Source organism: Phodopus roborovskii, unplaced genomic scaffold (assembly GCF_943737965.1).
Source record: "Phodopus roborovskii unplaced genomic scaffold, PHOROB, whole genome shotgun sequence".
Taxonomy (NCBI): Eukaryota; Metazoa; Chordata; class Mammalia; order Rodentia; family Cricetidae; genus Phodopus; species Phodopus roborovskii.
This window is the reverse complement of record NW_026126486.1, coordinates 1,736,276-1,761,828: the sequence shown is the minus strand read 5'-3', so window position 1 is coordinate 1,761,828 and position 25,553 is coordinate 1,736,276. Positions and strand designations below refer to the sequence as shown.

General features: G+C 48.4%; 1 protein-coding gene across 1 annotated transcript in view; it reads right to left on the bottom strand.

Moving 5' to 3' along the window:
• Positions 1-20,885, bottom strand: part of Nod2 (nucleotide binding oligomerization domain containing 2) — a 34,350-nt gene extending 13,465 nt beyond the window's left edge. Inside the window, exons 1-4 of the mRNA XM_051195092.1 lie at positions 20,753-20,885; positions 17,560-18,026; positions 9,527-9,629; positions 4,679-6,497 (exon numbers count right to left, since the gene is read on the bottom strand). Of these exons, the coding sequence (XP_051051049.1) occupies positions 4,679-6,497; positions 9,527-9,629; positions 17,560-18,018 (2,381 nt within the window). The 5' untranslated portion in view covers positions 18,019-18,026; positions 20,753-20,885. The remainder of the gene's footprint in view (positions 1-4,678; positions 6,498-9,526; positions 9,630-17,559; positions 18,027-20,752) is intronic.
• Between the last annotated feature and the right edge of the window lie 4,668 nt (positions 20,886-25,553).

Genomic DNA, 25,553 nt, shown 5'->3' with positions numbered 1-25,553 from the left:
GAAGGGAAGAGCGCCCCATGTCCCCCATCTCTGCAGGGGAGCTGATAGTAGGGGACAGTCCAAGGAGTGAGGACCTTGAGCCTTGACTAAAGAACACTGGGGTTTTCAAAAGGTCATGGAGTTAATTCCAAGCCCAGTTCCCATCTTTGCAGAAGGATAGTGACCATGACAATTACCTCACAGAGGTGTGAGGTGGAACAGGACAGAATCACCTAGCAAGCAGATGGCAGACCAATGAGATAGACACAGTGGCTCACACCTTAGAAACATTCCTGGGTTTGTGAGCACTGCTCACCTCCCTTTGTCCATCAAAGCCCTGACTATGGGCAAGCCCCTCCAGCTCTTCCAGGGACCCTGGATCACAGGGTCCTCTGAAAGCTTCCCTACAATGTGGCTTCTCAGTCTCCTGCATGGAGCTGGCAGCCCATGAATCTGTACTCAATGAAATCAGAAACCTGTATATGCAACAGCCATGCCCACCATTCTTTGCTGTCAGGCAAACAGGTAGTCCTGGCTAGACGGTTTCTGGCTCAGGTGCTAGTGCCCCTTGGCTGGATGTCCTGACTTGGATCAGCTATTTACAAACTGCCCTATCTTTCTTTCTATTGCTGTGATAAACCACCATGAACCAAAGAACAACTTAATGGAAGCAAGAATGTATTATTTTGGCTTGTGGGGTGAGAAGGATAGGAGACTATCATGGAAGGGAGGCACGGCACCATTAGGTAGGCATGGAGGCCAGAGCATGAGAGCCTTCATGAGTGTCTTCAATGGAGAGCACAAAGAGAAAGGGAACTCCAGCTGGCAAGACTCTACAAACCCTCATGGCCCACCCTTGGTGACACTCCTGCCAGCAAGGCTGTACCTCCTAAACCTTCCCCAAACATCACTGCCAACTGGGTACCAAGGGTTCAAATACCTGCCCCTATGGGGGAGCATCCTCATTCAGACAATTAGAATTGCTTCATCTGCAAGAAAGAAATGGCCATCCTTAGCAAACTGTACTCGTTCAGCCCCCTGAGCACCACATCTGGCCACAGCCACCTGAAATCACAAGTACATCCCAGGTGCCTGGCACTGCTCTAATACATCACTACTACTCTCACCTCCAAGCCCATGCAGTAGGTCCTACTGTTAAGTCCTCAAGAGAGGGACTATGAGTAAGAGACCTGACTTCAGTACTGAAAGGGTTGAGCCTAGACAGTCCGGCTGCCAGCCTGCCCTAAGTACAGCACTGTGCAGCTTCCCCAAGGCTTTTCTCGGGCTCTCAGAAAAATGATTTTCCAACTGCTGGTTATATGACTTATTAGTGTTTCCACGGACAATTCTGAAAGGCCTGAGCAGGATTTAAGAGCTGAAATAGAACAGATGAAAGAAAGCAGAGTGAGGGGCTGGAGAGACGGCTCATTGGTTAAGAGCACTGACTACTCTTAACAGTCTTCCAGAGTACCCAGGTTCAATTCCCAACACCCACATGGCAGCTCACAACTGTCTGTAACTCCAATTCCAGGGGCCCCAACACCCTCACACAGACACACACGCAGGCGAAAACACCAAAGCACATAAAAGAGATGAATTATTTTTTTAAAAAAGAAAGCAGAATGAGTTGGAGTTAAGGGAAGTCTTTTCACAAAGCTCCCATGTGCCCATGCCTGTGCAATCTCTCCCTCTGAGTGCAACACAAAACTGAAACCATCACCCTCAAGGCAGAGAGCAGAGTCTAAAGAAACCTGCAGAGCAGCACTTTGCATGTAGGGTTTCTTAGAAACAAGGACTTCAGTTGGCATGGAAACCCTTCCACTGGAAAAGATGCAGACTCACGCTGTGGGAGAGACACCTGCCCCTTCTTCCACTTTCTTCCCTCCCTCTTTATGGCTGTGTGCTGTGTACACACACACACACACACACACACACACACACACACACACACACACACGAAGTGCCAACTACTTCTTGGTTGTACACAGACTAAGAATAGTAGAGCTTGGTCAAGGGCTTTAACAGCTGTGTTCCAATTGGCTTTCTCTTTCTAATGTAAATCCCTAAGGTGATTAACTAGTAAAGTGAAAAGGGTCATTGTAGCACACACTTTTGGAGATGTCAATCCATTAGTTGGCCTTATTGCTTTGGGACCTGTGTCGAGGCATCACATCATGGCTGAATATTGAAGGAGGAAAAGAGTGTATATCTCCAGCCAGGGAATAAAGTGTAAAAAAAAAAAAAAAAAAAAAAAAAAAAAAGAGCTGGGCTCCAATAACCCAATATAAGGACACACTTTCAATAACCTATGGACTCCCACAATGCCCCACTTCTTACACCTCCCGACACATGGATCCCCCAGGGCCATACATCCATGTAGGGCAACTGCTCAAGGTAAAAGATGCTGACTCCTGCATATTTGCACAGGGTAAGACTTCTGGTATCTGAGTCAGCAGTGATGCTTGCTACCCAGTTTCCTGAGCCCCAAGCCTAAGCCTACATGACAGGAATTACTTCAGCCCAGCATCTTTTTCTGACACTGTTTAACCACCAGGAACTAGAACCAGGCCAGCAGTCCCTTTCTCTGAAACAGAAAGACCCATAATCTTCCAAACCCCTGGGCACATTAGCATGTCATAGGATCCTATGAACATTCTCAATCATGGAGAAAGGACCATTGAAATGTCTAGAGACAGGCGCTGAGCTTGGTATACAGTATCTGAACTCCGGTACTGGGGAATTGGGGGCTGAAAGACCTTGGGTCTGAGATCAGGGTGTACTGGCTGAGGCCTCGTTTAAAAAAAGAAACCCAGAGATGACTTGCTCTCATGATCATCAAGACCCATGTATCTGGTCCTCGGAGGTTCATGGTTTAAAAGTGTGGACCCACTATCAAGAAAAGTGCATACTCATATTTCCCAGAGCACCTTCAACACCCAAGTGTGGAAGTTCCCAGTCGAGGTGTTGCTCCCTTCCAAGAAAAATGGCCATGGTACAGACCATATCCTCTCATTTTCCTGGTCGGATCCATGCTCTTATCTTAGCTCTTGACTGGGAGGCAGATACCCTAAGATGACATGAGACAGGCTCAGCCTCCCTGCTGGGCTCAGCCAGAAGAGGCACAATTCTGGAAAGACAAAGAGGCAGAAAGAAAGGGCCAGGCTTTCTAACCTCAGATGCATCCCTTCCTAATGCCTCACTCCAGGTCTCTCAGCCAGTAAATCCTCCCTTGCTTCAGGCCCTTCTCTAGAGCCCTTCCTAATCCCCATCCACAATTCTGCAGTCACTTCCATAGACTTTCTTCCTACTTCCCAACTCAAGTGTAGTATCTATTTCCTCAAGAACCAGATGGAGCTATTCATATTTCTAGTATATAGTTATTGTACACAATAGAGCTATATATCAACTCCATATATTGTATATTACATGATGTTATAAACTTGCAACCATGGTACCTGTATAAAGATTAGTCAAGTCACCACAGTTTCACACAGTATCTGTGTTGTGGCATTGTCTCAGAGCTGATAAGCCATCCTAATCACACAAGAATCTTACCTTGTGCTAAATTCACTTAAGGTTATCTGTAAGGAGTCTGTTTCTAGATCTTAACTGTAATGTACAACTTCCTCTTCCTGGTAGGCTCTAAAAAATAGCAGGACATCCCCTCTCTAGACAAACGAGAAGGGAAGTTGGGAGCTGCGGTCATGCTTGTTACCAGGCCTGGGCACACCCTCTGCCTTTGTCTGACCCCAGACATGGACAGGGGTTCACACTTCGAGAGCACAGATGTTCCAAAGAGCAGAACCTCAGGTCAGGCATGGAACATATGGGCAACGGAAAGTTGTCCAACCACTTTCTCTCAAGACCTGAAATTCTCATCTTGGTGAGATTTTAAAGACTGATGGGGTTTAAATCACTTCTGATTTAAAGTGGTCCCCAATACAGACACAAAACTTTGCATGGGACTTCAAGACTTTCCCAGAGCATTAGAAGTGCACCCACAGACAGGGACCAGGAGACCTAGAACCAGAAAGACATGATTTGTGAAAGCCACCCTTGTTTCCTGTATGATTCTGCACAAGCTACTGGACTCCTGTGAGCCTCAAGTAAAGGATTATGGGGGTGCCGATGGCCCTTCTGAGCCCAGTATGGTTGTGGGGACAGATGGGGTCACTCTGGAAAGTATAACACAGTGTCTAGCACAAAACTACAACTTGATACACCATCGGATCAGCCTGTGGGCATGTCTATGGGACATTTCCTGATTGCTAATTGATGGAGGGGGGCCCAGCCCACTGTGGGTAATACTTTCCCTATGCAGGTGAACCTGGGGTATATAAAGAAGCTAACTGAGCAAGCCAGAAGAAGCAAGCCAATAAGCTGCATGCCTCCATAGTTTCCTCTTCACACACCTGCCCTGGCTCCATAGATGATTGACTGAAACCTGTAAGATTCGGCCTTAAGTTGCTCTTGGTCAGAATAGTTTATCACAGCAACAGAAACAAACTAGAACAATGCCTACCATTATCTGTATTGAAACTAAGGTCCAGAAGAACAAAGGGTCTGGCTGGTTTATGAAGGGTGGTGGACCTGGGATTGGCCCAGCCTTCTGGTTCTCAACTTTGTGTTAGGCTTCTACATCTAAACTTGACAGTAGCATCTGCCACAGGCCTAACCAGCAAGACCTGGTCACACTCACTACAGAGCTTTGCAGACACCAAGGCAGGGCAGCAGCTGTTCCACTCCTACATCTCCAACAGAGTTGTGGTCCAGCTGCAGGGCCACAGGTCGCTGGAGGTGCCGCAGCACAAAGGCCAGGGCAGCACACTCTACAGGGCCCACTCTGCAAAACGTCAACTTCAGGTGCCCAATGTCCAATCGACGCACAGCCTCCTGTGCCAATTGCTCCTCCTGCATCTCATACAAGCTCCGGATAAGCCAAATGAAGCCAGGCATGGCATGCATGCTCTTGGCTTCACCTGGCACGGCAGGTGGGATGTTGTGGAAGTGTTCACGAAGGCTTTGGGCCAGACATGAGCGGGCACATGCCTGGCGCTGGAGCAGCACCCTCTTAGAGATCTGGCATGCGGCCAACAGGTCCCAGTGCTCCTTGGACAACAGACCTGCTACAAAGGCTGCTGTGATCTGTAGGTTGTGTGGCTCAGCCTTCTGTAGTAGAGCCGCTTTGCTGCCCTTCTTGACTCTGGAGCCCTGGATACACAGACTGGGCAGCAGTCTAACCAGCAGTGAGCTGCCCAGCCGGCCACAGCTGAAGAGGTGTCTGAGTGAGGCTACTGATGTGTCTGGACTGACTACCAAGTAGAATGCAGCAAAAAAACACTGGAAGGTAATGTGTAGAAATTCCAGGGGCATCTTGCTCCCGGGCACAACATTTTGGGCGCGTACCAGGAAACCAAGAGAAATATCATCAGAGTCAACCTGTGCCGCCTGGAGCTGCTGGGCTGAGAATACGTAGCAGCTCAGGGCCAGGCCCTGGAGAGCCAGGTGGCCAAGGTGCAGGAGGGTGGAGAGCCGGCTCTGAAGGAGACCAGGTCCCAGACTGAGGGGGTAGGAGGAATCTGGAGGGGAGGCATGCAGCAGGAAATGCTGTAGGATCAAGAGGTACATATCTGTGCTGGTCGTTGGGAACCCCCCATTCTGCAACAACAGTTCCTGGTGGCATCTTGACACCATCCATGAGAAGACAGGGAGATGGCACAAACCATGCAAGGCTGATGTGGCTTGGAGCAGGTGGATGAGGCCATCTGCTACCCCAGGTTCCCGGTGGTGCTTTCTCAGGTACTGTTCAATCCCCTCTTCCGAGAAGCCCTTGAGGTGGCATTCTGTCCGGACAAACTTCCTGAGGAGAGCTGACACAGCATCTGGACGGCTGGTCAGCACCTTGCGAGCATTCTTCAGCAGGTTCCCCTGAAGAAGGTTAAAAAGCAGAGTCTGGACTGACGTGGGGTCAGTTGGAGAGCAATGACGCTCCCGGTCTGTGAACCGGAACTTGAACTCATCCAAGCCATCAAAGGTTAACAGGACACGGTCAGGATGGTCAAGGAGGAATTGGAAGACATCATGCTGACCAACATCAGGCCAACAGCAATGCTCAAAGAGCAGCATCTTTAGAGACAGCGGTTTGGCCATGCATTGTAGCTGCCGGCAGCTGAACGGGAAAACGAAGAGAAACTCCTGAAAGTTCTGCCCTGTCGCCCACAACAAGTGCAGCCACTGCAAGAGAGTGCTCTTGCCACTGCCTGCTTCACCCACCACCAACACAGTGTCTGCATCTTTGTTAAGATGGCTATGGGTACCAAAGAGTTCCTCCAGGCCCAGGATGGCAGGGCTCTTCTGCAGGGCCCCAGCCATGTCCACCTCTGTCCGCAGCTCCAAGATGTTCTCCGTGTATATATCCTCCAGGCAAAGACTCTCTGACCCATCATAAGTACTGAGGAAGCGAGACTGGGCTGACACCATGGTCCTCAGCTTCGATATGAATTTCTGACACTCAGCAGCTGGGATACAGAAGAGGCAAATGAGGGTGGGATTGTGGTCATAATGGGGCCTGTGCAGAGAGTAACCTACACGGGGGATGTAATGTGTGGCTCAGAAAGAAGAGCTAGTGGGCATCTATACTGTCTCGTCTACTTATAAGCTGTGGGCTTTGGGGACAGCCATAGAAGCTTCCTAAACCTGGTTCTTCCCCTGCAAAGCAGGAAATGTCAGAGAACATTGACATGGGCAACAGGGATGATTCATGGCACCTGGTAAGTATAGCATCCAACAAAGAGACATTCATTGGTCACTGTCATACTTAATATGTACACCTTGAAAGTGCCAGGGAGGGTATTTCTCACAGGATCTATATCCTGATTGTCTATTTCTGTTGGGTGGCCTGAGACACCATTCATTCCCCCCCACCACCGCAGTTTCTGACGGAAAATAGGGGACAGGGCTTAGATGTCCAAGTTCTGAAGTCTGACACCTGGGCCTACTGCCTGCTTGGCAAGCTACATGGCCTTGCTAGGATCCAGTTTTCCTATCTATAGAAATGGGGACTACTAAGGCCTTATTTGAAATGTCTTCACAGGCTTATGTGTCTGAATGTTTGGCACCCAGATGATAGTACTGTTTTGGTAGATGTGGGACATTTAGGATACAGGGCTAGCTGGCTGACATGGCCCCCTGGGGGTAGGACTCAAAGGTTACAGCCTGCCCTACTTCTACCTGAGCTCTCTGCTTCCCATCTGTGGCCTTAACAAAATCAGCCTTTTGTGTCACCAGTTCTTGGGTCAAGCTGCACCAGCCACTAATCCTCCTAGCCACCACGGACAGTCCTAAAATGGGACCCAAAACAAGCCTTCCTTTCTCGAGTTAATTCTGTCAAGTATTCCATACCACAACAGGGAAAGTGGCCACAGACAATGTCCAGATTCAATTTCCAGAACCCACAGCTGTGTTACCTTATATGGTTAAATGGACTGGCCAGAAGCAGAGGTCAACTCTGGGAACTCAGGGTCACCAAGCACCTATGCCAAGTCCTCAACAAGATCTTCTGATACTTCCTTCTTGCCCTTCCTCCTCCTGCCCCTCTGCACCCAGGGCCCTATTGCCTGTGCAAAACACTTCCCCCTGAGAGCTCAGTTCCCCTTTCAGGAAATAGGAAGGGCTAGTCAGAGGCCCAGGCTGGCAGGACGTCAGAGGATGCCAGCATCTTCACCACACTATGGCCTCAGTGGCCCCAATAAAACACGGGCCCATTTATTCTCAATGCAGAGGCAAGCAAGTTCTTGTCCAGGAGCTCATAGCTCACAGAAGTACCTACAGAGCCAAGCAAAGCAGGTACCCCATGCTAGTAACTCTTCCTTTTATTTTCTTTTTTGATATGGGATCTCACTATGGGGCCTGGACCAGCTTCAAACTAGCAATCTTTCTGCCTAGAACTCCTTATGAGCTGGGATTAGAGGATGTGCCACCACATCCAGTATTCAATGTCTCTTGTTCCCAATAGTAAAGATCCTTGTGGCTCTTTCTACTCTTTGGCTATATCAGGAGCATTGACCAAACACTAAAAGATACACAGCCTCCTTTCCAATTTTCTGACTTACAATGCCAGTCTCTGGCCATTACTAATATTACTAAAAGCTTCAAACAAACATAGGCCTGGCAAGATGGCACAATAGGGGGTAGGGTGGTAAAAGCACTTGTCACCAAGTCTGATGATCTGAGTTCAACCCCCAAAATCCATATGGTGGAGGGAGACAGCCAACCCCTGAAGGTTGTCTTCTGATTTCTACTTGCATGCCATGGTGCATTCAAATGCATGTGTACACACACACACACAGAGAGAGAGAGAGAGATAAAAATAAGTAGATAAGTAAATAAATGTAACATGAAAATAAAGTAAATTAAAGAATATCTCACATTTTCATTTTAAAGAGCATAAACACAATTTTTACTTTTTTTTTTTTCTTGAGATAGGGTCTCATAGCTTCCAACTTGTTATTGTACTAGAAGATGACCTTGAACTCCTGATCTTTCTGTCTCTACCCAAGGTGTCTGCAAACCTGCTCAGTTGTCATCTTTAGAAGCATCTCAAATCAGGGAACTGTATAATGCCTATATGGACAGCTATACTTGATGACACTGTCAGCAAATGCTCACCAAGGCCCATACTGGCTACCACACAGTGATGCCCACATCCTGCTCTGGTATGAAATAGCTTGCACCTGAGTCCAAGCATGGGCCTCCAGCCATCCTGCCCACAGGCTTTCTTCTGCACAGAGGACAAGGCCAGAATGATAAGCACATCTCTTAGCTCAGGGCACATAGTTCCTGGACCTTCAGTTCACATTAGCTTCCTTCTGTGTCATGTGGGAATAAGACCAGGAGAGTACCAGGCTTGTATCCTGTCTGCAGTTGATGATTTCTTCTCCCAAGCAGGGAAGGTAGGGACACTACAGTCAGACCCAGTTTCCTGTTCCTTACTAGTCAAGTCTCAGTTTTCCTATCTATGAAATGGAACATAGCGATATCCACTTCCCAGGACGGTTGGCAAGTGGTAGAGAATGCCCATAAGGCACATGGGGCAGGCTGCCTGGCATGTCTCAGCTGCACCACCCAGGCCTCTTGCAAACTCAGCTGGTGAGCACAAACATGGACGAGACTACATTCTCTATGTAGTTATGGTTATGAGTTCCAGCTCATGAGAAACTAAGATCCCAGCCCTACCTGTGCCCGGTGTGGAGTGCAGCCTGGACAGCGAGGTACATGCATGCTGGCTGTCCATACACCATGGCTCCAGTGGGCACTGTGTAGTTTTGAGGGAGCACTGAAAGGAGGAGAGCTGTTATGTTGTCACACTCTGACTAGTCACTGCTGCCAAATGAGTCAGATAGCTGGTAGGTTTCAAACGGAGGAACTGATTCTGGGGGAATAACGCACCAACACGTGGACGGTAACTGACGTGTGCTTTGCTCTTTAACCAGGGATCTGAGTTGACTTCCTTTTCTTTTCCGGTTAACCAGAAGGGACAAATACATACCTTCATAAGGCAGGGATGGTGAAGGTAATTCCTTGATGTGCTGAAGAAGGAAGGCAGCCAGTCCATTTGCCTTCACCGTGGCAAGGTCAAGCAGCCTTCTTGCCTACAGACCAAGAAAAGGCCATTACTTTTTTCAAGAAGACTGATGGAGGCGGAGTGTGGGATGGTTTCTATTAAGAGTTAGACAACCCTAATCAGAAGACCCCCCAAATCTAAATGCTCTTAACACATCCAAAACCTTTTGAGTGCTGACATGATGCTACAAATGGAAAATTAAAACATTGTGTAAAATTACCTCCAGGCCATGTGTATATGAAATATAAATGGCTTTTGTGGTTAGACATGGGTTGAACTGCCAAGATATTCATTGTTTATGGAAATATTCTAACCCCCCCCCCCAGATATCTGAAACACTTCTGGTGCCAAGCATTTAAGATAAAAGAAACTTCACCAATAATACAATTTTATACACAGTCCTCTTCTATCAAAACAAGAGCCCAGAAAAACAACTGTGACACAGCCTGCATTTAGCAAACAAAGATATGTAGTCGTGGTTGGTGAAATAAACACACAGCCAGCCTTTCCACTTTCTTTCTCCCATTCCACTGAAAGAATGAATGGCTAAAAATGAAATAAAATAAGACAAGATAAGTAAACACCTAAATCTACCAACCTACAAAACCAGAAAATGATTCTGGAAGCTGTAGACCACCTGGAAGACAGGGGCCTCACCAAGTCCTAGGCCTGGATGTTTGAACTCTCTCTCTACATACAACCCACTATTTCCCAACCTCAACTGTCTCCTGAGTCTGGGATCTGCACACCCAACTGCCCATTTTCTTCCTCCACTTAAATGTGTCATAAACACACACACACACACACACACACACACACACACACACACACACACTGGACATACATGCTGGACACTTATGTCCGGCCCATAGCCTTTCTCCTCCCTGCTCAAGTCTCCTCCACCCTTCTAGCTTTTTAGCCCAAGTTCCTTCTCTGCACTTCATCAACACATCCTGTGGCCCCCACCATCAAAGGATCAGGTTGCCCGACAGAAACAGAGCCAAAGGCATACAAAAAAGTTACATGTACACTGGAGCCTCCTAACAGCCACATTCTTCAGTGACAAGTAATAGGTACACTTAAGCTTAGTCACAAATCACACTTAACCATAACATCCAAAATATTGCCATTTCAACTAACTGTCAGCATAAAAAATAGTGAAATGCGTTGTTTTTTTTCTGTTAAGTCTTCCACAGCTATTACATTTAGACTCGTGGTGTGGCCCAGCTGTGTGGCCATGCTCAGCAGCCACCCGGAAGCTGATATCTGCAAGCCATGGAGCCCTACTGCACACATGAGCCCTACTGCTCCAAGGCATGCTGTGGCTCACATAGAAACTGCATAACTGCCTATTGCTATACTGCCTCTGCCTACAGCCTATCCCCAGCACCACAGCCAGAGGAGATTGCTTCATGGTCAGAGTTGAGTACTTAAACAGGTTAGTCAAACCTCACAGCCTTACCATAAATTCCCTGCTACAGCCCATGTCCAGTGGTAAACTCTCTTTATGTAGGCATTTAGAGCTATGAACTTTCCTCTTAGCACTGCTTTCAAAGTGTCTCACAAGTTTGGGTATGTTGTGTCTTCATTTTCATTGAATTCTAGAAAGTCTTTAATTTCTTTCTTTATTTCTTCCTTGACCCAGGGGTGGTGCATTGTTCAATTTCCATGAGTTTGTAGGCTTTCTGCAATTTGTGTTGTTGCTGAATTCTAACTTTAAACATAGTGATCCAATAAGATACAGGGAGTTATTTCAATTTTTTTCTATCTGTTGAGGTTTGCTTTGTTGCTGAGTATGTGGTTGATTTTAGAGAAGGTTCCATTCGGGTGCTAAGAAGAAGTTATATCCTTTTGTGTTTGGATGGAATTTTCTATAGAGGTCCACTAAACACAGTTGAGTCTTAACTTTTGTTAGTTTCTTTATTTCTTAAGTTTCTGTCTGGTATTCCTGTTCAGTGCTGAGAGTGGGGTGTTGAAGTCTCCCACTGTAAGTATGTGGGGTTTTATGTGCGATTTAAGTTTTAGTAATGTTACTTTTAGGAATGTGGGTACCTTTGTATTTGGGGCATAGATGTTCAGAATTGAGACTTCATCTTGATGGATTTTTCCTGTGATGAATATAAAATGCCCTTCTTCATCTCTTTTGATTAATTTTAGTTTGAAGTCTATTTTTTAGATTTTTTTGGATAGCTACACCAGTTTGTTTCTTAGGTCTATTTGATTGGAAAATCTTTTCCCAACATTTTACTCTGAGGTAATATCTGTCTTTGAAATTGAGGCGTGTTTCTTGTGTGCAGCATAAGGATGGATTCTGTCTTCGTATCCATTCTGTTAGCCTGTGTCTTTTTATAGGTGAATTAAAAACATTGATATTAAGAGATATTAATGACCATTGATTCCTGTTATTTTTGGATTTGGTGATGATGGTATTATGTGTGTGTGTGTTTACCTTTTTTTTTTTTTTTTTTTTTTTTTTTGGCTTTTGGTAATGTGGAATTATCTATTGCCTATGTTTTTGTGAATATAGCTAATTTCCTTGGTAAGATCCAAAGCAGATAAATATCCTCACCGGTGACCCTGAGGACCCAGATCACATCTCTTCCTGACTGCCTCCTTTTTTCCCCTTGAATGTTCCACTTAGCACTGGCCTCCCTCCCATTTAATGAACATGCCCAGTATGTTCCTACTTGAGAACGTTTGCTGACTACATCTCTATTTAGAGTGCTAACCCCCACCAGTGTCTGCCTAACTCTCTCACCCACTTTAAGTCTTCCCTCAATGAGACCTCTCCAACAACCCTATGGGAAAATGAAATCACTACTTCCCACCCTGGGAACTCTCAACAGACAGACTTCACTCCTTCACTAACTGAACAGTTTGCTTGCTCCCTTCTGCTATGGTCTATCCCCAGCTGAAAAGTGAACATCTGCGCAATAAGGTTTTCTGTTTTGTTCACTGAGAGAGTCACGATGACAGAGGCAGTATGAAAGGACTCACTGGATGGAGGAGGCATGGATGGATAGATGGATGGATGTGGGTATGGGTGTGGGTGTGGGTGGACAGATGGATGGAGGAATGGATGGATACATGGGTGGTTGGATTCATGGATACATGGGTGGATGATAGAAGACTCCTGAAGTCTAAACCCTAAAACAAGAATGTTGCAATGGAAAAGCATGCCATGGGCATCCTACAGTCCCCCCAAGAGCTCTGGCATGGCAGCATCAGGTATGTCTGTAACACAAGGAGACAATGAAGGTAAGAAACAAGTCAAAGAGTTTGACAGGAATCACCAGGCTTTCTTCCCATCCCACTAGATGCTGTCCCTGCCTGCTGCCATGGCAGCCTGGAGACCTGCACTCTGATAGGATGAAAGAGGATCCCAGTACTGGGAGAACCCTGGCACAACTAAAGAGTGGCTGCCCCATCCCAAAGCCAGGTTTAAATGACTACATACAAAATGAATGCCAAGGCTACTTTGCCACTACCCAAACCACTCATCCTCCAGGCTTCTCTACAATTAGACCTTTACACCAGGCAGGAGACTTCCTATTTGAGGAACTTTGTAAAGCCAGGAAGGAAGATCTATGGCTAGAAACACTGCCATTTCCTGTCTATTGTAGAGGTCACAGCAGGGAGGTTTCACCTGCTTGCTCAGTGAGTTTCAAAATCTGTCATTTTAATAATAAGACAGACAACCAAGGCTTCCCAATGCCCAAAGAAAGTGTCAGATATGGGAGGTCAGAGCCAAATCGGTGGGGAAAGGGAAATCTTTGAAGGTTCAAAGATTTATGCTGGGTGCGATGATGTCAAACAGTGGTAGAGCATTGCTCAGCATTAGCGAAGCTCCGGGTTCCATCCCTAACACGAAGATATATGTAGCATGAATAAAACAATCCTACCAACCATACACACAAAAAAAAACCCAACTACTGATGTCATTATGTCTATCTACATAAAAGAGTATATCCCTAAAACAAGAGCAAGACACTGTAATAAAGGAGCAGTAAAAAGCTTTACACACTGCAAATGTAAGCAAAGATGGAAACTTCAAGAGTTCAGAATTGAAATTCCGTACCAAAAACAACACAAAGTTGGCTGTGGCTGCTTGTACCTGTAGTCCCAGTACTTGGGAGGCTAAAGAATGAGGATTGCCCCAAATTTGTGCTACATAAAAGTTCCAGCCAGACTGGACTACAGTGTAAGATCCTGTCTCAAAAACGACAGCAATAACAACAATAAAAAAAAAATGAAACAGGAATGAAAATGGGGAGAAAACTAGAGGATTCATCATCTAGAAACTCCAGCATTCAAGCAGCTGTAGTTTCAGAAAGAGAGAAGGAAGCAAGGCCTGGAGTTGGTGGTGCACACCTTTAATCCCAGCACTAGGGAAGCAGAGGCAGGCAGGCAGTGCGTTCAACCCCAGCCTGGTCTACAATGTGCAGCCAAGGTAGATGATCACACAAATTCAGCATACTATGGACTAAAAGAAATGTTGACTAGTTTCAGAAAGAGACAGAAAATGGTCTTTGAAGTGTTTATGGAGGCACTAAACAGGGAAGATAGTGGAGTAATGCCATCAACATTCCGAAGGAAAATGATGGCCAGAATGCTTGTTCTCGTGTTTTCAGTGCTGGAATAAAGCCTGGGGCACCACATGTTAGCTCTCCACTACTCAGGAGAGCTCCAGAGCCTTCTACTTTGACAGGGTCTCACCAAATTGACCAGACCATCCTTAAACCGACTCACTCGGCAGCACACATAGTCCTTAACGTTTATTCTCCTGCCCAGACTCCCAAGTATCTGGGATGTGACACTTGGACTGTATCCCTAGTCAAGCTGTCAGTCAACTATGAGGGAAGATTTAGACACTCAGAAAATTCAATTTTTAAACAGACGAGGGGATGTATGGTCTACCAAACTGGAGTCAGCCAGCCCAGCTGAAAACAATGGTGGTGTCCTCAGAAGTGCGACCTGTCCCTGGGAGCCAGGACCAGCTCTTTAATGAGCTCAGAGCAGAGTCTGGGGAGCACAGCCCACTACCTCAGATCACATTCCCAGGCATCTTTCCCTCGTGCTTCACATCACCTCTGCCAGATGTTCCAGCTTGAAAAAACCCAGGATTACCCTACACTCACCAATGACCTTGTCACTGACCTACTAGCAGGTCCCTGATTGACTCCCAAGGAAGGAGAAGCCAGGCCACATCCCAAGACCCTGGTAAGTTGCTCTGACCTGGAAGCCTCCATCTAAGAAGAAAAAGTAATATTGCTATCCCTTGACATCAGTATGTTTAGCTTGCCACTTCATTTTTTTTTTAAAGTAAAATACACTAGGAATTTCCAGCAAAAGATACAGAAACCATAAAGAAAAGCAAAGGAATGATTAACAGAAAACCCAGATCACTGGTTGCCTCTACTGGATGCACCTGAAGGACAGGGTACCAATCCCATGAAGTTTCTGGATGTGGGGGAGTTTTTACCCTAGACATAGAAAATACATACAATATTTCAAATACAATTTGAAACAGTTTAAGTCTGTACTGTGACAGGAGCAAGCAAGCTGGGGCTCAGTCTGTCACCTCAGCCCCACTGGCTTTAGCATCTGCATGAGTCACAGGGACAGCTGGTATCACAGTTGGTGTTACCAGCCTGAGGTTTCCCAACAACTGTTATCCCCAGATGAGCAAAACTACATAGCGCATTCACATCTTATAACACAAAGGGAAGTGTACACTCCCTGGAAAGAAACAGACCTAGATTCAATTTCTAGCTAGCCCTTTCCAAATGGGCAATTTGTTTTTCATTCTCAACAAACAACTTCCATTGATGGAAGGGTGTAGCAGGGCTTAACCGGGCTACTAGAGAAAAGGCTGGTCCCATGCCTAGTGCACACCCTCTCCTAGTACACACCCACCCTGCACATGCTCAGGAAACAGGGGCAAAGGGGGCTCTTTAACTTGTATTCCACTTTATTCCACAACCTGTTTTCAGTCCTCAACCTTCAAGCAATGGTAGCCACCTCTACAAAGAAATTAAGGGATAATGTTAGAGCTGGATATACCATAAGTGCCACCTACACTGAGTTAGAAATTGAGCCACTGAGGGAAAGAAAGCCAGAGACCCCGGAATGCCAAAGCTGAAGGGAACTAAGAAAAGTGGATTCTAATCAATTAACTTCAGGCTATGGGAACCCTCCAAATCCTCAGAGCTTCTATTCTGTCTCTTCCACTGACACATCCCTCAGCTCACTCCTTCATCTTCAGGGATAGCTTTTGTGGTCCCCTGAATCCTTCCTTCCTTAACCATGTAGCCTTAGCTGGCCTGCACCTCACTGAGTGCTGGAATTAAAGACAGCTGGCCCTACTTACTCCTTCCTTGGGATGGAGTCTTTGCTCACTGAAATCCAGACTTTCTCCTTTCCAGTGGGTTAAAAGCCCCTCTGTCCACAGATGTGGGGAAGATCATGCCTCTCCTTTCTGTTTCTTTCTGGGTATCCACAGGCATCCATTGGTTGCTTCTTTGGCCTGTGAGTTAAGTTTTCTTTTCTTGGACAGTTCTTTTGGTACTCCTACTCCCATCTCCTCCAGGGCCTGAGCATCTGGTGTCGTTCTTCAAACCCCTCAGAGAATCTCTCCCTGGATGCACTGCTGAACACTAGGTCAAAGGTGAGGAGCTCCAATCTGGTAACTTCTGCATGCGCTGATTCTGTCCCCACAACCAGTCACAGGAGGCATCAAGGAAGGACACGAAACAGGTACTTTTGTATGCCAAGGGAAGGCACACAGGGGCATACCATCAGGCCCCACGTGCAGTAGTGAGAAGGCCCAGATCGTGCATGTGCTGTAAAGACTCAGCCACTTCCAACAGCTGGAAAACAACACTGGAAACAGATGCTTATTTAATCCACCTTGGCTTTTGCCTACCCAAACTCACATGAAGTCTGACTTGCCCATCCTTGAACTGAAATGTAGGTAGTTCTACTAACTTACTTATTTCATCAGTGAGTATTGACCAAATACCTATCACTTGCAAAGTCTCAACACAGCCAGCTTTAATACAGAACCTGGCATATGGTAAACCTCACAGATTCCGGCTGAATGAACGAGTCAAGGCCAAAATCCACCACTGACCACTCTTTCACTACTGTGGACTTCCCGAAACTGTAAAGTAGAACATCACTATTTTCCATGCTTCTCAGGCAGCCTGAGGACCACCAGGAAAACAGAGGTTTCAGAAATACCCAGAGAGGCTTTTCTGCCCTTGTGGTTTCTGCTAAATAGAATGCAATTTCATATCTGAAATCCTAGGTGGGCATTTAAACCATATTGGCACACAGTGGGCTATACTATTAAATTTGGATTTAATATAATGCAGAATTATTCTCCACTGAGCCGTTGATTTGAAGCAGACAGTAATAAAAGTCTGTAAGTACAGAGAGCTACTCAGCAGACATGAAAGCAGCAGCCAGAGACAATGCTAACGGGCTTCCCAGACACACCTCTAATTGACACACGGGTTAACTCAGTGAGTTCTCCCCAAACCCTTGAGCATCAGAGATTAACAGTGTCATTCAATGAGAGACTGAGACGGGAGAAATGAAGGGTAGAGGCTAAGGCTGGGGTACAGCAAAAGGTCCAGCACTGCAAACAAGTGAAAGAAAAGAAAAGAAGAGGGAGGAATAGCTGGAGAGCTTCTATACAGAAACATCCAGGCACATGGAACTGGCCTAGAACCAGCATCATTCTAGCTGCTGAGTCCAAGCCCTGTGCTGCCAAGCCATAGCTGCCCCCCATAAAAACTGATTTGCTGGCAAAGCAACTTTGATCTGGCTGGTCAACTCTGCATGGGAAAGCCCACCGAGCATGCTATTCTATGGTATTGACTGCTTAAGAGCAACAGTCTTGTTGACTAAACAGCCTGCCCCTGTGAATTCTGCTGACACAGGCCACAGCTTACCCTCTGGGATGACGTGAAGATTGGCAGCCTGATCTCATCACATTCGTACTGGCTCAGGAATCCCCGCTCCCTTGCCAGCTCCAGAATGGCTTCTACATGGTTGTAGAGTCCCCGGACAATGGCTGGCCGGTGACTCTGAAGGTCTCTGATTGGATGAATGGAGTGAGTGTCCCAGCAGCCATGCAGTTCAAAGGTGTGACTATTGGCCTGGGCCTCTTGAACAGCTTCAAGGAGCTTCCGACAGCCCCAATCACCCTTGTTCCAGACTGTGTCCAGTAGGCGCCTGGCAGAATGGGAGAGAGGTTGACCCGGGAGGCTGAGGCCCTCATAGTCCTCCCAGGACAGCACATCCCAGGACAGCAGCCAGTCCAAGATGCTCTCAAAGCCTTCCAAGGACCCTGAGACCAATAGTGCCACCAGCTGGCTCCTCTGTGCCTGGAAGTCTTCCTGTGAGCACATGTCACAACCTGCAAGAGAACAGGTGAAGTCAGAGGTCAGGAAATGACTTCTCTAGAAGCCAGGCTATGTACAGAGCAACATACTCCAAGTCCAAGTGGGCTACTGTGGTACTCAGGCATTCTGCAGTCTAAGTTCCTCTCAAAGTCAGGCCCAGGATGTCAAGAAACTACCTGGAGTTTCCATGAGTTTAAAACAGCCAGACATTTAAATCCTGAGACTCTGGGCTCCCATAGCTATGCTTGTTCTCTAACTTATGTAGTGTCACAAGCAGAGTTGACAGAAGAAGTAACTTCCTGAGGATCAGTTCCCTTCAACACAGGACACTCACAGTCATACAGCTTTGGAACCACTGGGTCCGTTAAGGGCATCCTAAGTGCCTTATTAAAACAATGCATTTCCCACTCTCAACTTCTAGAAAGCAGGTTCTGTGGCCAGTCCCATCTACAGAGAAGGATCCTGAGTTAAAACAAATTTTGTAGTATTTGTCATAGCTGGGAAAGACAGGGTTGGGATTGGACCCCAAGCAATGGGACTCCTTGCCTGATGCAAACCTTTGTCTCTTACTGGTATCCCCACAGGCCCCAAACCCTGCCCTCTGCACATAACCTATTACTGGTCCAAAGGCAGAACTGGGGCTTGCTGCAATGATGTCAATCCAGGTGAAACAGGACATCAGAATGCACACAAAGTTAACTTGAAGCCTACTGGCACATTATCCAACAGGGGGGGGGGGGGGGGGGGGGGGGCGCCGCGCGCGCGCCACAGACACACACACACACACACACACACACACGGCGGCACCCGCCCCCGCGGCGGCGCCACACACACACACACACACACACAGAGAGAGAGAGAGAGAGAGAGAGAGAGAGAGGCAGGCAGGCAGACAGACACGGGGGGGGGGGGGGGGGGGGGGGGGGGGGGGGGCCCCCGGGGCCGCCCCCCCCCCCCCCCCCCCCCAAGGGGGGGGGGGGGAGAGAGAGGAGGAGAGAGAGAGGGGCGGCGACACACACACAGAGGCAGGCAGGCAGACACACACACACACACACACACACACACACACACCCACCTAAGGCCCCTGCTCCTCCTCCCATGCATTCAGTAGCACACACTGCTTGCTGCCCTACTATCGCTATGCTCAGGAGTTAGTACTGAGCTCAGCCTTCAGTCCCAAGTGCTGGGGCTTTGAAAGGAAGGGACCATCAGGAGCTTCAGGCAATGGAGATCACTGAGCCACAGAGAAAAATCAGAAAATTCCAGTGGGCCAGTTTGTCATTGCCACTCTCCTAGATAAGGGCTGGGGCCATGCCCAGAGAAAATGAAAGCAAAAGACTGCGGGCACAGGGGAAGAGGAACACAGGCTTCCTTTCACAATCTGGGACATTCTAAGGTGCTTCTGTAGTGGAGAGGGGGCAGCTGGAAATGGGGGGAGGGGTCTAGGCCTTTCCTGTTAGATAATGATTATCTTCCCTCTATGGCGGGCTCCCACTGCAGGCTAGATCTCCCCCATTCTGACACCCCGAAGCTTTGCCTGGCACTGGGCTCAGCAGAAGCCCTGGGATAAGCCTGGAGCTGGAATGCTCTGGGTCTGTCTTCAATCCCTAACTCAGCACCACATTACTACCATGCAGGCAGGCAGCCTAGAGCTGGCCAGATGGGCAGAGTGAGGCAGGGAAGCTACCTGAGCCTCTGGCAGCTTAGGAGAGAAGATATCCCTATTGTGGAGGCTACTGTAAGCCAGGAGCTGAGAGTTCTCATTGGCCAAGCAGGTCACCTGTACCCTAGGCTCAGTCCAAGCAGAGGAGCCAAGAGTAGGGGAGAGGAAGACGACAGCAAGGGGCAGCATGAGCTAGGGTCAAGTCATAGAGTACTTCTCATCTATACAAACCAGCCAAAGCTGGAGCACCAGCTAACTCACCACCCCTGCCCAGGTCCTGAGGAAAGTAACCACTGGCCCCTCCTACTCAGAGGATAGCACAGGCAAGGGCAAGCACTCTGTCTGGCCTGAGGCCTGAGGTGCAGCTGGGAAGTATAGAGGGTAGAAAGTGCTAAGATGGGATGCCTGGCTCACTTCATCTACAGGGTACTGAATAAAACACTTAATACTTCTGCAAACACATGAGCCAAAAGGCCCAGAGGCATTGCACAGGCAGGTCCCTAATCCAGCTGACCCACCCTAGGGGAAATCCCACAAGCTGAGCAGGAAGCCTGAGCTGGCAGGCCAGCACCCAGAACTTGCTAGTTCTTGGCAGTCCTGGCATAATGCCTAGGACATCTACACTGGCTTTCAGTCAAAGACCCTAGGGATGTGAAATGTCTCCAATGAATGTGCTTGCCCAGATAGAGACAATTGAGGGAGAGCAGGAGCTCTTTCCAGATATGCCAAGAGCTGGCCGGATACCCAAACCATACACACCCAATGACGTCAGTTGTGTGGATACCGGCAGGGTGAGGCAGGAAAGCCATGTGGCTCAGTGCTCTGCCTCCCACCCACAACTGGAAAGCCCCATCTTGCCAGTCTGCTGCAGACCACAAAGCAAGGCATAGCTCCAAAGACCAATCCCACCAGTCCCCTGCCTCTGAGCAGGCCATCTTCCTATCTCGTCTTAAACAGCTAGAAAAGGAGACCCGGGTTTGATACTGTTCTCCCGACCAGCTGAGGAGGTCCTTCATTAGTTTATCTTGTTTGGCTAAAATCCGAAGAGAAAAGCAAAAGGGTAGATGTTCTTGTCACCTATCTCATGAAAGCTGGTCCTAGATTCCTGTTCTTGCACCTTCCTACTCGGTCAGACATGCCCTCTCCAGGTTAAACAACTGTTCTGTCTCCCCTGCCTTTTCTTCTCAATCCAGCTAGTGCCACCTTGGAGTCACTCTTAGGCTCTGCAAGAGGGAATCCAAACAAGGGGGTCACCTGCTTGCTGAAACAGAGGGTCAAGGGTGTCTACAAAGGCTTCTCTCATCCCCAAGCCACACACACACACACACACACACACACACACACACACACACACACACACACACCACATACACATGCATGCAGGTGCACGTGTGTGCCCCACCCTTGCCCACCCCACCCCCTGCACCTCCTTTCTTCCCATGGGCAGCCTGATTTTCCTTTAAGTTCCCAGCTGAGAATTTGTCCGAGGGCTGGACAATCCTTGCAATGCCCCAGGCCTCCTGCAGCAGGAGAGGAAGGAAGGGAGGTGTCAAAGAGTGTAGAATACAGCTTCTTGTCCTTGCTGGCTGGCTGTCCTTGTCCTGGCTGGCCAAACTTTCCCTGGAGGACTAACTCCACTTTCCCTCTCCTCTGAGTTGCTCCCCAGGACATCAGTTCCCATCATAGAACAAACAGACTAATTCATCCTTTGTTTCTGCCCTCCCTTGTCCGGGCCTGAACTGCCATCCCCAAGTACTCCCTTCATCCTTCTCCCCCTCCCACAACCACCACCATTGAGAATGCAAACCATGACAGCCACTTCTCGGCCTTCTGGTCTTGGCCTTCCTTTCTGACAAGGACATTTGTTCTACCTGTTCACCCTCCTCCCTGGAGCACTTCTCTTGAGGCCATGAAGGATTTCCTCCTCATGTGCTAGTTGCTCTTTCTAGCCATTCTACCTGCAAGGCTGGTACCCCACCCCCACCCCATCAAACTGAATCACTGCCACTTCTCTGAGTCTCTCTCTCCCTACATAAGCTCACCTCCCCACAGGCTTAATTCCCAACTGTGTGGTAGTGATGCCTGAAATGTCACCAACAGCTCTAGACTCCATCCCACATCATGCAGTGCCTACCAGCGTCTCCAAACAGATACAAATCAATCACTGGACCCTTCCTCCTAACAGCTCCTCTCTCAACTTACCTCTCAGAGTCATCCGTGACTCTGCCACTCTCATGCATCACAGACCATCCACCCAGCCTTCAACAGACCCCAAATCTGAAAACCACAGATTCTCTCTTCACCTCTCTCTATACCATGACAACATAAGCCCTAAAGCCCCTTCACGGTTCCTTCATCTGCTATGACCCCCGTAGGCTAATCTCAGTTGCACAACTAGATGAACCTGCCAGACCTTAAGTCAGAGCAGAGACCTTACCTGTTCACAGCCCATCCCACCAGTGGTTCTCATCATAGTCAAAGTGAAAGCCAAAAGCCTTAACAGCAACCTCAAGCCCAATACAAGAGACCTCAACTCCACCCCTTTCGTCCTAGCCTCCATGGACTCCTTCCCACCCCGCTGTAGCCCTTAACCTGCCTCCTCACTCTCAGAACAAGGGAGCCTGCTCTGGTCTGCCATGCTCCTGTCCTTGCCTAAGCTTTATGCTCAAAGGACACTCTCGGTCCCACAGATAGTCACATGACTTGCCCATCACCTTCTTAAGACTTTGTTCAGTGGTCAGTGCCTCAGAGGGATTCCCTCTGCTATGCAGAACTGCGATCCCCAAGCCCTGTCCCAGCTTTTTCTCCCCACAGTCTTTCCTGTCATCTGCAATGGCACGCATTAGCATGACTCTGGACTCTGCATCACCCAGTGTATAGATGGGACTGAATGAATGATAATGTCTTTATTCCACACAGCTTGGGGGAGGTAGCTGTGGAACCAGAGAGGAGCCATTGCATGGCACAGACTTACCCAGTGGGCTAGTAGGAAGCGCCTGCTCACTGGGCCACACTGAATGCTGACCTGGGTGTGAGAGACTCGCAAAGTGGAACCGGTGCCAGCTTGGAGCTGAACCTGAAGGCCTCCTGGCATCAAATGGCCAAGAAACCAGAGGCTCCAATAGCCTCACAACAGACTGACTGGGAGAGAAGCAAGGAGTTGTCAGTTTGGTCTTTTTCACTAAGAGGGCAGAAGTGGCTGACAGGGACAGCTTTTCTGAAACTGAAGAATACGGACCCCTGGGGAGAGATCACACTCCACAGGAAAGCCAACACCCCTGCCCCAGGCCAGGACCCTGCATGATCTGAAAGAAACACAGCCAGAGAGCTTCAGCCAGCTAGAGACCTACCCAGAGGCTTGGGAGCTAGCTTGTCCAGACATAGCAGCACCAAGGGCTTGAGAAGCAAAAGAGGGGATCAAGCCTAAAGGCTGAGGTGCTGAGCTGGCATTGGGCAGGTGGTGGGGAATCTCTCCAGGCAGGAACAGAGTTTGACCCCAGTTGTGGGAACATTCACAAATGAGGAAACAAGGGCAAGGATTACAGAGCAGCAGCTAGGGTTAGAGAGATCTCTGAGGAATAAAGACAGAGAAACTGAGGCCCACAGAGAGGGGACAACTGGGCCAGGAATGGCTCCTACTGCGACCTAAAGCAGGATTTCCTCCTTCTGGGTAAGGACCTCATCTGCAAGCTTTCTTTCCACTGTCCCAACCACCCCCAGATCGCAGCCTCCCCTTAGACTTCAAAGGATCCCAGGGACTTCGATGGGCTTCCCGTGCCCTAAACCTCTTCATCCCAGTGACCATAGTCTGCCACGGCTCCCCTCAAGATGTCCCTTTCCCTCTACATTACAGCCTATCTACTCTGCTGAAGCTTCCAGGGGGAACAGTCTCTTACGGAAGGAGGCACAGCTAGGCCAGCTCCGGAGCCAGTTAACACCGTCACAGGGATGGGACATTAGGCTCTCGTAGTCTCCACCACACTGAGCGCAGTCACCCAGAGCCCTCAGTCTGCCCCAGAAAACCTTTTCACACACCCACCTACCACCCCGAGCACCCGCAGACCACAGAAGCAGCAGGCAAGCACTCACCGCCAGCTTCAGCGCGGGGGTTTCTCTGCCCGCAGGTGGTGACTCCGGGGAGGCACCAGGACTCCCTCCGTGATCTCGCCCCGCCCGTCGTCCCACCCACTTAGCCAGAGACCCCGCCCACTCCGGCTTTTTTTGGAAGAGCGGCCACACCCCTCCTGATTTTCCTCTGGGGACCTGTGGTGAGACAGGTATCTTGGAAGAAGAAGCCTGCCTGCTGTGCAGTGTGTCCTGCTCTTGTGTGGCCCACTTTCTGGGCCACCTTCCAATCAGGAGGGAACCATAGAGTCCCGGGAACAAGAGACAGGAAAACCCTCCCTGTCAGCAGGAACCGATGCTTCCTCCCATCAGTGAGCCCTTTAGTCCTATAATAGTTGCATTCCCAGATGGCTGTGCTAGATGGAGACTTAGTAGGGCCTTTAAAGTTTCTCTCTTCCCCTTGGCTGTCTGTCAGTCCCATGCAAGCTGAGGAGAGAGGTCACAGTATAGTAGCCCTTGCCTCCCACGCAGCGCCCGGAACCGCCATCACCCTAATCAGGACTCAGTAGTATTGTTTTGTTTCTATTGCATTTGTTTGATTTTATAGCTTCCTATTCTTAATGTTATTTTTAATAATTTATTTAAATTCATTCATTGTGCATTGGTATGAAGGTGTCAAATCCTCTGGAACTGGAGTTACAGACAGTTGTGAGCTGCCATGTGGGTACTGGGAATTGAACCAGGATCCTCTGGAAGAGCAGCCAGTGCTCGTGACCACTGAGCCATCTCTCCAGCCCCTCTTAGTGTCATTTTTAAAACATTTGAATGTGAAGCCTCATTTAAAAAAAAAAAAATAAAGAGAATAGTTGACACTGACACAGAGTTTTGTGTATAAAGTCAGGACATGGTGGCTCCAAGGTATGGTGGGGGAGGGGTATGAGGGAGAGCACAGCATCTGGAAGAGTCCAGAGCAGGGAGGCAAAGCAGTAGCTTGAACCTGACCAGCAGACAAGACTGGGTCATTGGGTGGGGGTGAGGGGAGAGCGAGAGAGGAAGAGGAAGAGACAACTAAGACAGAAGGCACCAAGAGAGGAAGACAAAAGAATACAAACCAAGAGGGTGCATGGCCTAGCAGCAGGGTTATATGGGAATGAGAAGTTGGGGGGAGGGAAGGAAGCCCATGAGCTGGAGAAGTTTACAAGAAGGGGTGGGGTGAGAACCACAGGTACCCAGTGAGCCTGGAGGCCAGCATGGCATCTAATAGGCACCACAGAGGGCCATTTGTGTGGCATTTCTTTTGAACCTGACACTTAGTGTGTGCTGGCCTCTGCTCACAGATGCCCTTCACCAGCCCCACATCCCCACAGAATACTATTTTTGTCTCTAACTTCTCCATGAAAAAGGTGGAGCACGGGAAGAAGATTCATTAGCCTGTCCCCAAAGCGCAAGCACCCTCAGCATGGTGTGTGTGTGGGGTGTCTGTGTGTGTGTGTGTGTGTGTGTGTGTGTGTGTGTGTGTGTGTGTGTGTACTAACCACTACCTCACACTGCTTCCAGGTAAGTGATATGCAGGTGGTCCCCAGCCAGCTGAGCTGCCTCTGCAGCATTTGAAGAAGTTCTTCCCTAGGGAGAGGTCCCGTGGTGCTCAGCACTGTCTGAGGAGTGTTCAGCCTATGCAGGCAGCAATAACAAACTTCTTAGCAGGGGGACTGGATGTTTTTGTTTTTTGAGGGTTATTTAAATTTTTTTACATTTATTTACTTATCTATTTATTGTCTGTAGGAACTATGTATGTGGGTGCACATGTACTTGG